General features: G+C 39.8%; 1 protein-coding gene across 2 annotated transcripts in view; it reads right to left on the reverse strand.

The window, feature by feature from the left end:
* Positions 1–8,619: 8,619 nt before the first annotated feature.
* The window catches only part of mtfr1 (mitochondrial fission regulator 1), a 25,551-nt gene continuing 22,081 nt past the window's right edge, over positions 8,620–12,089 (reverse strand). For both annotated transcript variants that reach the window (XM_043689288.1, XM_043689289.1), the window contains exons 7-8: positions 10,320–10,485; positions 8,620–9,818 (exon numbers count right to left, since the gene is read on the reverse strand). In XM_043689288.1, coding sequence (XP_043545223.1) covers positions 9,750–9,818; positions 10,320–10,485 — 235 coding nt within the window. In that variant the 3' untranslated portion in view covers positions 8,620–9,749. The remainder of the gene's footprint in view (positions 9,819–10,319; positions 10,486–12,089) is intronic.

The following is a 12,089-nucleotide window of genomic DNA, read 5'->3' on the forward strand; positions in this document are numbered from 1 at the left end:
AGTGTTGTCCCAGTCGAATTCATGTTGCTTGTCATCTGCGTGTATGGCTAGCCACGAAACGACTCCCAAGCACTGAGGATGTCACCTAGACGGGATGAAATGTCTGCAATACAAATTCCCAGCTCGGCAAACAGAACCACAACAACATTCTTTTGTGATAAACGTTTGAGGCTCAGATTGTGGTTCGGTTTGTAAGTTTGTTCACCGAGCTGGTAGACTTGTTCTCAGACGTTTTGTTACCATGCTAGGTAACCTCACCAGTGAGCCTCCGGTGAAGCGCTGGTGTTCTGTCCAACTTGCTATTTTTCTGTCTTGGTCTGTTGTGGTGGTGATATCGCTTCTGGTTCTGCTTTTGAGAGATTGGTAAATGGGGTTCAAATCAGTGTTTGTTAATGGAATTCAGATTTGAATGCCAGGCCTCTAGGAATTCCCGTGTGTGTCTTTGTTTAGCCTGTCCCAGTATGGATGTATTGTCTCAGCCGAACTGGTGTCCTTCTTTGTCTGTGTTTAAGGATACTAATGATAGTTGGTCATTTGGTGGCTAGTTTCCTGCCCATCTGTCCGATGTAATGTTGGTTTCAGTCCTTGCAGGGTGTTTTGTATACAACGTTCATTTCTGTTGGTACAGGAGTTGTTTCAATGTGGTGATAGGCATTATGGTAGCCCACAAACCTTCGGGAATGGAGTGATCTAGTTGTCACCTCAGAGATGTCTTTAATATATGGAAGTGTGGATAGACTCTCTAGGTGTGTTGTGTGTCCTTCTTTAGGTCTGCTGTTTAAGAATCAGAAGATGGTGCTTATTGGATATCTGTTCTTAAATATGTTGTATAGATGTTTTTTCTTTGGATTTCCATAGTTTCTGGGTGGTGTGTGTGTTGTGGCTTGTTTAAATAATGTCCTGATGCAGCTCCGTTTGTGGGTGTTGGAGTGATTGCTCCTGTAATTGAGTATCTAACGTGTATCGTTTTACTGTGGATGCTGGTCTGCAGCTCTCCATTGGCTTTTTGTTCTACTGTAACATCTAGGAAGGGGAGTCTATGCAGTAAGCATGTTGTTTGTGGATTTCTTCTAATTTGCTGTGTTGAGATGACAAAGGTGTCATCATCCACATAGCAGACCCAAAGCTTGGGCTGGATTGTGGGAAAGACGGTTTGTTCTAATCTCTGCATGGTGTGTAGGCTGGTGGGGTGTGTATCTGATGAGCGAGTTGCAGAGGGAATGGTCTCTCTGGAACACTGATTGGGGTGTGGTCCGTTTATAGGTAGCGGACATGGTGGAGGAGAATGATGGGATGTATATGGAGGTGAAGGGGTGTAAGGTGAGGACTGGGGGGGGGGGGTCTTTCTTTGTTGCGGTTGGAGGGGTGGGGTTCAAGGGCAGAAGCGCAGGAAGTGGAGATGCGCTGGAGGGCATCATCGAATTAACTGGTAATCCGATGGAGGACGGGAAAACTTCTGGCTGTAACAGCTGCTCCTTTGGAGGTATTTTGGATGTTGGAGGTTATTTCCTCAAATTCCAGGAGCAGCAATTACTGTTTTATATGCTGTTGTATTGTTTTGGAACTTTGGGAAAACAAAGTCAAAACAGCAGCACTTTTAAAAGTGAGAAGAACAGACAAAGGAAACACTTGGTGAGGTCAGTGCCAGGAAGAGAGAGAAAGAAACATTGCTAACTGACAGAATTAGCAGTTACTGCCTTTGCTGTTGTATTCATACCACTGGACATTGGAGTGTGTCTGGGAAAATTAAAAAAGTGAAATTCACAACTAATCTTGCAGGAACCTGTTTGGGGAGGTCACAGCACAGAAACAGATAAGTGGATTTAGAAGTGTGTCTTAAAATAAGTCTGCATTGAGTGGGTTCTTTCTTGATTATATGTTTATTGAGCTATGCCTCTTGATTAAACTTCAGAGGCAGAGGGGTGACCTTATAGAGGTTTACAAAATCATGAGGGGCATGGATAAGATAAATAGATAAAATCTCTTCCAGGGCTGAGGGAATCCAGAACTAGAGGGCATAGGTTTAGGGTGAGAGGGGAAAGATATAAAAGACACCTAAGGGGCTACTTTTTCATTCTGAGGGTGGTACATGTATAGAATGAACTGCCATAAGTTGTGGAGGCTAGTACAATTGCAACGTTTGGCATCTGGATGGGTATATGAATAGGAAGGGTTTGGAGGGATATGGGCCGGGTGCTGTCAGGTGGGACTAGATTGGGTTGGGATATCTGGTTGGCATGGATGGATTGGATTGAAGGGTCTGTTTCTGAGCTGTACATCTCTGAGAGGAAATTGTAATCTTGGAAGGAGGCCACCTGGGATTTTCTAAGGTAGAATTGGTCATCCTGGGAACAGCAGTGGTGGAATAAGGGATGGTATTTTTACAGGAGGTAGGGTGGGAGGAGGTGTAGTCTAGGTAACTGTGGGAGTGGGTGGGCTTGTAGTAGATATGTGGTTAGTTGGTCACCGGAGAGAGACTAACCATAGACATCTACTACTGAGGGCACCATGCCTCAGATGAGCAGGGTTGAGATCATCCAAGCATCTTTATCTTCATCAGTTAGATACTGATCATACTTAAATATGAGGGTTCTTTTGCAAGCAGGTATTTGAATAAGAGGCCAAGCATTATTCTCATTTTCAAGGGTCAATACAAGCATTATCTTGGGTTTCTGTAGTCTTGGTTCAGTGACATTACCATAATGCCATCATGAAAGGGTAAAACAGTTGAAAATGCAGAAATAATTTGCCATTGAATATAAAGATGCAAATACAATTTAAAGCCCTTTTCAAACAAAGGCAATTGCTTCACTATAAAGTCTCAACGTAGAGATGTAATATATTGAAATAGTATTTACCAATTTTTTTGTTTGTCAGTAGCTATCAAATCTCCATGGTGATACTGATGAAGGAGCAGTGCTCTGAAAGCTAGTGTGCTTCCAATTAAACCTGTTGGACTATAACCTGGTATTGTGTGATTTTTAACTTTGTACACCCCAGTCCAACACTGGCATCTCCAAATCATATAACTTCCAGATCTTAATGAAAAAACCCCATTGTTAGACTACCAGACTTGTCAACATACCATCTAATGAAAGCAGCTCACTTAGCTGAGGGGCTAGAGAAAGTACAACACCCTTCATCATAAATCTCCAACAATTATCAATAATATCTTACCTCATACATTTTAATGATCTAGCTTAATTGTAAAGCTTTTAATTGAAAGTATTGTTTGTTCCCTAAAGTTCTAGTAGTGCTGCATTGTGACATTGTACAAAGAGCTTCTAAAGCAATGAAAGCTCAGCATTGTAAAGACCATTGTATTTTACTTTATTTTGCACTGTTTTACAACAAAGGACTGAAGGACTTGCTGTACTTTTTAAAAACAAATTAATGAAACTCAAGTCATGTTTATTCTGATGCTTAGCAAAAGCTTCAAGGTGTAGAGATGGCATAGTACCAGGGTATGTAGCGCAATGATAGTGTCCCTATGTCTAACTAGGTCTGATTTCAATAGGTGCTGAAAATGTGTTGCTGGAAAAGCGCAGCAGGTCAGGCAGCATCCAGGGAACAGGAGAATTGACGTTTCGGGCATAAGCCCTTCCTCAGGAATGAGGAAAGTTTGTCCAGCAGGCTAAGATAAAAGGTAGGGAGGAGGGACTTGGGGGAGGGGCGTCGGAAATGTGATAGGTGGAAAGAGGTCAAGGTGAGGGTGATAGGTCAGACTGGGGTGGGGGCAGAGAGGTCGGGAAGAAGATTGCAGGTTAGGAAGGCGGTGCTGAATTCGATGGATTTGACTGAGACGGTGGGGGGAGGGGAAATGAGGAAACTGGTGATAGGCACCTGCTGCAGAGATGTATACAGCAATAGCATCTCTGAACAGGTTTATTCAAAGAATTTTACAGTGAGATTTAGCCAATTATGACTAGTCCTGGATGTCAAGGTTCATAACCTGACAACTCTGGTTCCCAGAGAGCTGAACAGTTGATACGTTTCTCACTATGTGCACACTTTTGATGTGAAAAGCCAGATGTTACCTAAAACCTGAAGAAAGCCAGTTTGCTTGTTCCCATCAGTTGCTGCAAACTGTTGATTTTAACTGGTAACTAGGAAATAGTATCAGGAGAAGAAGAGTTTTAACCTTTACAGTTGTACATCAGCAGTTCAGTAGGTTACTTGTAGTTAGCACATTTTTATATGTAATAAATAGTAATTTTCATTAAGTTCTAAAATCTGGCCCATGTTTTCTGATAACTTGAGTCTGAGTCAATCAAAGAGGTAAATTTGGAGATTCCACTTCCTTTGACACAACCTTTAACTTTTGTGACAGCTCTGGAAATATCAGCTTGATTTGCAGTGTAGGACCCCAGTGAAACTCAGCAATTGTTGGTGCCAGTGTCTCTGCACCATACTGTGTTACGTTGGTGCCAGTGTCTCCCATTTACCATAGGCCCCATTATTCATATTAAATGATTTTCTACTGAGCAAGGCTTCACTGGAACACAACTATGGCGTTATAGGAGAATTACCTGTAATGATAAAAGCAGTCGTCACTGTGTGATCTTAGGTGCTGAAGCCATATTTTAAACAATTTAAATCGTGCAATCTGATAGCAGTGAATACTAAAAAAATGTAAAATCAATATTGTGGAATATAAATACAGTTGTTAGACAGTTATATTCATCTTAGAATAGGTGCTGCAATATATTAGCTTTACAGTTCCAAGGTTATAGTTAAATATCTTTCAAGCACTTCTATGTATTGTTGAAAAAAAGACATTGTTGTTTTGCCATTTTTTATCTTGCATTCATCAGAGCAATTACCAAGTACCACCAATGGAAAGACAACATTTTAATGTATGAGTGTGCTGGTTAATTGGCTGTTGGACCCTGATTGACAGAGGTACTGCCAAGGAGCATGCACAGATGTTGACTGACATAACTGTTAAGCTTTAAATTTTAAACTAAACAAGTTGATTGATCAAAGCATTGCCTTGCATTATGAACTAATGAACAGTTGTTACCTGTTTTGTTGAGTTTGTACCAAGTGTGTATGTAGTCCAAATAGGACCTTTGTATTTTTATACATATATAAACATCCAGAGTGCAAGTATACAACATTAGCAACAAATTTAGAATTGTTAGTTATTTTAAGCACAATTAGGATTATTTAGCAAGTGTTGTCTAACTGTAGAATCCTATCCAATGTTGGACACTTGAGTTTGTAAGCTGGTTGGATTGGTTATAGTCAGTACCTTGGCAGTGTGAACAGCAAAGCAAGATGCTCTTTGATTTTTAACTAAATGTTTTTTGTACATCTGCCCTCTACATCTAACATCCCACCAGCACTGAAACCGATATACATTATTTCTTTGGCTTGACCACCCTATGTTAGTGGTAAACAGTATGACCAACATTAAGAATGATATGGCAATTGGACAACATTTGCTAATTAAACTGGAGTGGACTAAGAAAGATGCTGATAACCAATTTGGGGATTGTCAGTCAGCCTCCCAATATGGCACCTTTGGAATGTTTAGGAAGTTGTATATATAAATGCACAGGTCTCCATTCTTTGAAACAGAAAGAACAGCTACACCTGCATCAACTCAAACAGATGATACACATTCTATAGTTCATTTCTTAGGACAATGCCCTGACCAATGACAGTTTATCTACCATCCAATCATCACTCTCTTCCACAATACCAATGCCCTAACCAAAGAGATGGCTAGAAAATGGGAAGCCTTCAGGAAAGAAATAACAAGAGTCCACACACAATATATCCCTGTTAGGGTGAAAGAAAAGACTGGTAGGTGCAGGGAATGCTGAATGACTAACGAAATTGAGGATTTGAAAAAGAAAAAGGAGGGAGCATTTGTCAGGTATAGGCAAGATAGATCAAATGAATTCTTGGAAGAGGAAGTGGTGGAGGCTGGTACAATAGCAACATTTAAGAGCCATTTGGATGGGTATATGAATAGGAAGAGGTACATAGGCCAGGGACTAGATTGTGTTGGGATATCTGGTCAGCATGGACAGGTTGGACTGAAGAGTCTGTTTCCATGCTGTACATCTCTATGACTCTATAAAGGCAGTAGGAGTATACTTAAGAGAGAAATCAGGAGTGGAAAAAGGGGACATGAGATAACTTTGGCAAACAGAGTTAAGGAGAATCCAAAGGGTTTTTACAAATATGTTAAGGACAAAAGGGTAACGAGGGAGAGAATAGGGCCTCTCAAAGATCAGCAAGGCAGCCTTTGTGTGGAACCGCAGGAGATGGGGGAAGATACTAAATGAGTATTTTGCATCAGTGTTTACAGTGGAAAAGGACATAGAGCTAGATATCTTGAAACACATAGAAGGGGATAAATCCCCAACACCTGATCAGGTGTATTCAAGAACTCTGTGGGGAGGTAGGGAAGTGATTGCTGAGCCCTTTGCTGAGATATTTGTATCATCAATAGTCACAAGTGAGGTGCCGGAAGACTGGAGGTTGGCAAACGTGGTGCCACTGTTTAAGAAGGGTGGTAAGGACAAGCTAGGGAACTGAGACCAGTGAGCCTGACCTCGGTGGTGGGTAAGTTGTTGGAGGGAATCCTGAGGGAGAGGATGTACATGTATTTGGAAAGGCAAGGATTGATTAGGGATAGTCAACATGGCTTTGTGCATGGGAAATCGTGTCTCACAAACTTGATTGAGCTTTTTGAAGTAACAAAGAAGATTGATGAGGGCAGAGCGGTGTGATCTATATGGACTTCAGTAAGGTGTTCAACAAGGTTCCCCATGGGAGATTGGTTAGCAAGGTTAGATCTCATGGAATACAGGGAGAACTAGCCATTTGGATACAGAACTGGCTCAAAGGTAAAAACAGATGGTGGTGGTGAAGGGTTGTTTTTCAGATTTATTTTAGATTAGATTAGATTATATTAGATTACAGTGTGGAAACAGGCCCAACAAGTCACACCGACCCGCCCGAGCATAAGAGGTACAGTTAGTAAGTTTGCAGGTGACACCAAAATTGGAAGTGTAATGGATAGCGAAAAAGGTTACCTCAGATTACAACAGGATCTTGACCAGATGGGCCAATGGGCTGAAAGGAGGCAACTGGGGTTTAATTTAGATAGATGCGAGGTGCTGCATTTTGGGAAAGCAAATCTTAGCAGGACTTATACATTTAATGGTAAGGTCCCAGGGAATGTTGCTGAACAAAGTGACCTTGGAGTGCAGGTTCATAGCTGCTTGAAAGTGGAGTCGCAGGTAGATAGGATAGTGAAGGTGGCGTTTGGTATGCCTTCCTTTATTGGTCAGAGTATTGAGTACAGGAGTTGGGAGATCATGTTGCAGCTGTACAGGACATTGGTTAGGCCAGTTTTGGAATATTGTGTGCAGTTCTGGTCTCCTTCCTATTAGAAAGATGTGTGAAACTTGAAAGGGTTCAGAAAAGATTTACAAGGATGTTGCCAGGGTTGGAGGATTTGAGCTATAGGGAGAGGCTGAATAGGCTGATGCTGTTTTTCCTGGAGCGTCGAAGGCTGAGGGGTGACCGTATAGAGGTTTATAAAATCATGAGGGGAATGGATAGGATAAATAGTCAAAGTGTCTGCCCTGGGATGCGGGAGTCCAGAACTAGAGGGCATAGGTTTAGGGTGAGAGGGGAAAGATGTAAAAGAGACCTAAGGGGCAACCTTTTCACACAGAGTGGTACGTGTATGGAATGAGCTGCCAGAGGATGTGGTGGAGGCTGGTACGATTGCAACATTTAAAAGGCATTTGGTTGGGTATGTGAATAGGAAGTGTTTAGAGGGATATGCATATAGCTGGGTGCTGGCAAGTAGGACTATCCCAGGTTGGTAGGGATATCTGCTTGGCATGGATGAGTTGGACAGAAGGGTCTGTTTCCATGCTGTACATCTCTATGACTCTATCTGCCATCTTATCATCATACCCCTCCTTTCCATTGGTAGTTTGACAAAGATACTTCGACATAGATGTCTATTCTCAGCAATACTCAGGTTCTCAATAGCAAGTCCAAATGACTATTTGTATTACCTATAAATAAAAGCTAATAGATATTTTAATGAATAATGCTCGATTTTTCTTACTTTCCAGATTGCTGTACCAACACATAGCATGCTTTTCCAGTTTTTGCTATAAAAGATACTGTTTTAGATGAAGAAAACTGAATGGTGGCTTTACTTCTTTAGTCTCTGGTATGGGTAAGATGTGACAAAGGAGTGTGGGCGGGGAAACACCAAGACTGGAGCAGAGACTGGAGCAAATATCTATAATGTTTCTTTTGAAAACTGGTGAAAAATCAATGTTGGTTTATTGTAACAAGAGGCATGTTTCAAAACAAACACTTATGCTTACAAAAAAAAATTCCTCTTTATGCATCTATCTACTCCAGCTTATTAAAAGCTTCACCTTATTTTTCCAAAGTCATTTGTTCAGGTAATAATTTTATTGTGCTCAAGATGATGCACCTTTACAAACATTAAGCAGCTTGCACCCCACCTTAAAGAAAATATTTCTCATTTTAAAAACTAGATTAAAACGTTTCCCCACAGTGGAAATAAAAAAACTAAATTTGAGTATCTGCACTGAAAATTTAAATTTTGTATCCTCCGAACTTAGACTTCCTTATTCCACTGCATTTGGATCTCGAGAATTTCAGTATTTGTAGTGTAGTAAATACATTCCATGCAATAACAGGCATCCTGTTGATTGGTCAAAGCATTATGCAACAGCAGTGTACTCTAACCTCCTAAATGTTCTTACTTTAAAGCTTTTCTTTTAATAAAGTACAAAAGGATAATGCTGGACTACCATCCATGTACAAAAGTTATTAGTGTAAGATATACATAAACGTTTTTCACTCAATTATTAAAATTCTGAGCATGTATGCTGCAACCTTCTATGTTCTGGATTTTCAGGAATAATACTTAATGTGCGTTTTACCAATCAGGACTTGTTATAAAATAAATAGTTATAAAGGATCATTAAATATTACCATCTTTTTCAGTTGGTTCATCTTTAGTCACTTGTGAAATTTTTGGTTATGCACGAAGGATTGGGCGGTCAGGAGCTAAAAACTAGTAAGCAATAATCAATACAAACCAAGTGATGACTCAACACCAACTCATAGAAGATCACACCTTGTGCATTGATGACTGTAGTGCTGCAGTATGTCAATTTCATCAGCATTCACAATCAAAATAAAATGAAATGAACACAACAAAAATTGAAAAGTTTTAAAAATCAAGTAATCAAAAGGGCTTATGATGGGAAGTAAATTTTAGAATCAGTGTGCAGTATAACTTATTACAAACCTACAATTTTTGCCCTAAGTTACCACCACTTCAGCAATATTAAGCTGTGGTAATGTGAAAGCCAAAGCAGAAATAAAATGCCATGGCTTATTTAAAATATAATTTATAGAAAAACTACCTGACCAATTTAGTTCCCTTTAGGTGCCGTATTCACACATGTACAAACAGCAACACGATAACTTCAAATGTTACAATTTGACAACAAGTAGGTCATTTCACTGTGAATATATGCAAAACACAAACCGGCATATAAAGGCAGTGAACCAAACTGTTTGGAAACCTGATTTTATAAATATTGCTCACGTAAACTGCAGAGAATTTTGTAGTGACAGCATTTCTTCATACAATTAAGTCCAAAGCAAATTAAAGTCACGTAGAGGAGAAGTATAACCTTTCTTCCCCGGCCCTGAGCTTCCAATCAAGAATGAGGTGAAGTTTCCAACAATGGTTTTCTCTTTCCAGTTGGTTTCAGCATGTGTTGTCCAAACTATTAGAAAGAAAAAAGTATAAAATTTCATCATTAAGTCAATTCCAATATTCCATTCATACAGCATTTTTAACCTTTAATTAGACCTTCAGAATAGAACAAATCAATAGATATAATAAGTGAAGGAATGAAGGCTGAGTGAGTTAGAAAGATGACTAATAGTTTGATTCTGAATTGAACTTGAAAATAGAATTGAAAAACAGAATAGGGCCCAGACATCTGTAGACTCTAAAACCAAAGGTGGGGAAATAGAGGCGGCGAATGTAATAAAGGTTAGAGTTAAAGGACTAAGAGGAGTGATAGAGATAGAAAGTTAAAAGCTAGCAGATATTGCAGCATTTTGAAAAATGCATTCTTTCTATAAAGTAGAAGAGGACATCACAAAATAAAATGTACAAAATTTAAAGACATTACCTCAACTTCAGATCAGTAGCTTCATGTTTCTGAAACACTATTTGAAAAGAAATGAGTTTTGAAAAGCTGCAATAAATTTCCACTGACCTTTGGGGGTTCTGTGCTCGCCTGGAAGTCAGAGTCTGAAGGTCGATTTTCACTACAATGATCATTTTTGTAGTGATGTGCAAATTTGCGTTTCAAAGCTGCTGCTATTAAAGCTGTTGGATCTGCAGAACCTTGGTCTAGTTTCGGCTTTAAATTATCCACAGATCTGTAATGAAATTATTTTTGTTTTTAAATTCAAGTCACTTAACTGCACTTTACAACACCAGTTGAAGCTACTTTCCATTTACATCAAATTTTATTTCCTTACCATCAATTTTCTAATCCATACCATACAAGTAAATTTTACCACAAACGTTTTAACAAGCTAATGCAACATATTCTAAAAAATTAGCTATTGTATTATTTTTACTGTTAAAAGACTAACATTGTCAAATACTACATCAAGAAATTTTTTTTGGTTCATCTTCATTATCGCTTGTATTTTTGAATGTTCATTAATTTGAACTTACCTGCTACTGATAATAATATATGATTAGTCTGATTTAACATTGTCTCCTTATCAGAAGGCGACGCACTGGCTAACCTTCAATCCCTCAATGTAGTTTGCGATTTCTCAGGAATACTGATAAATTGTGGTCTGTGTATTGGTTGACCTAATTGAGAGTGTTATCGCCCTGAGAAATGATCCAGAGAATGGCTCTCACCTGATCAAGTGCAATAGGTGAAATGTGTGCTCATGTTCTTTCTGTTCATAAAGAACAGTCCCGTGTACTAATACATATACTTTACAGTACGTGAAAGCGTACCAAACTTCAAGCATGACTTGACAATCCTAAATCTTAATGCGCTCAGGTTTAATTAGCAAACCTAGACAATTGGAGAAACACATCTAATGTTGAATAGTATTTTGAACTTTGGAAGCAGGTGTTGCTGGCCGTGTACACAGTCACTAACTTGCCGGTTGAAAATACAAAACACGTTAATGATCAGGATGAGGGGACTGGGGCATTCTGGCGAAGTTCGCCAATGATACGATGTTGGGCAGACCCTCAACTATTTACAATCTCAAATGATCTGCAAGCAGGGACAGATTGTAACATAACAAAATTCTCAAATGCTACTAAAATAGATGGGAAAGCAGGCGGTGATGAGGCAATAGAGTTTACAGATGGATATTGATGGGCGAGGAGAATGGGCCTGAATCTGACAGGTGGAGTTTTATGTGGGTAAGTGTGTGGTTGTCCAGTTTGGCCAGAAAAATAAAAGTTGAAACTTTATTGCTGGAACAGCACAGCAGGTCAGGCAGCATCCAGGGGACAGGAAATTCGACGTTTCGGGCACAGGCCCTTCTTCAGGAATGAAGAAGGGCCTGTGCCCGAAACGTCAAATCTCCTGTTCCCTGGATGCTGCCTGACCTGCTGTGCTGTTCCAGCAACAAAGTTTCAACTTTGATCTCCAGCATCTGCAGACCTCACTTTCTCCCAGAAAAATAAAAGGGCAAGTTACTATTTAAACGGGAAGCAGATGTAACGTGCCAGTGCATGGATTGAAGGAAGTAGGTACGCAGGTGCAACATATACTAAGAAATGCAAATGGAACCCTGGCATTTAATGCCAAAGGATGAATTATAAAAGTAAAGAAGTGTTGTTGCAATTATATACAGGCTTTGATGAGACCACATCTGGAGCAGTGTATCCAGATTTGGTCTCTTTACTTGAGGAACGATGTGGAGGCAGTTCAGAGGGAGGGTCACCAGATTGATTCCAAGAATGAAAGGAAGTACTGGTCTATGAGGGACAGTTGAATGGC

The sequence above is a fragment of the Chiloscyllium plagiosum genome, chromosome 4 (genome assembly GCF_004010195.1).
Source record: "Chiloscyllium plagiosum isolate BGI_BamShark_2017 chromosome 4, ASM401019v2, whole genome shotgun sequence".
Taxonomy (NCBI): Eukaryota; Metazoa; Chordata; class Chondrichthyes; order Orectolobiformes; family Hemiscylliidae; genus Chiloscyllium; species Chiloscyllium plagiosum.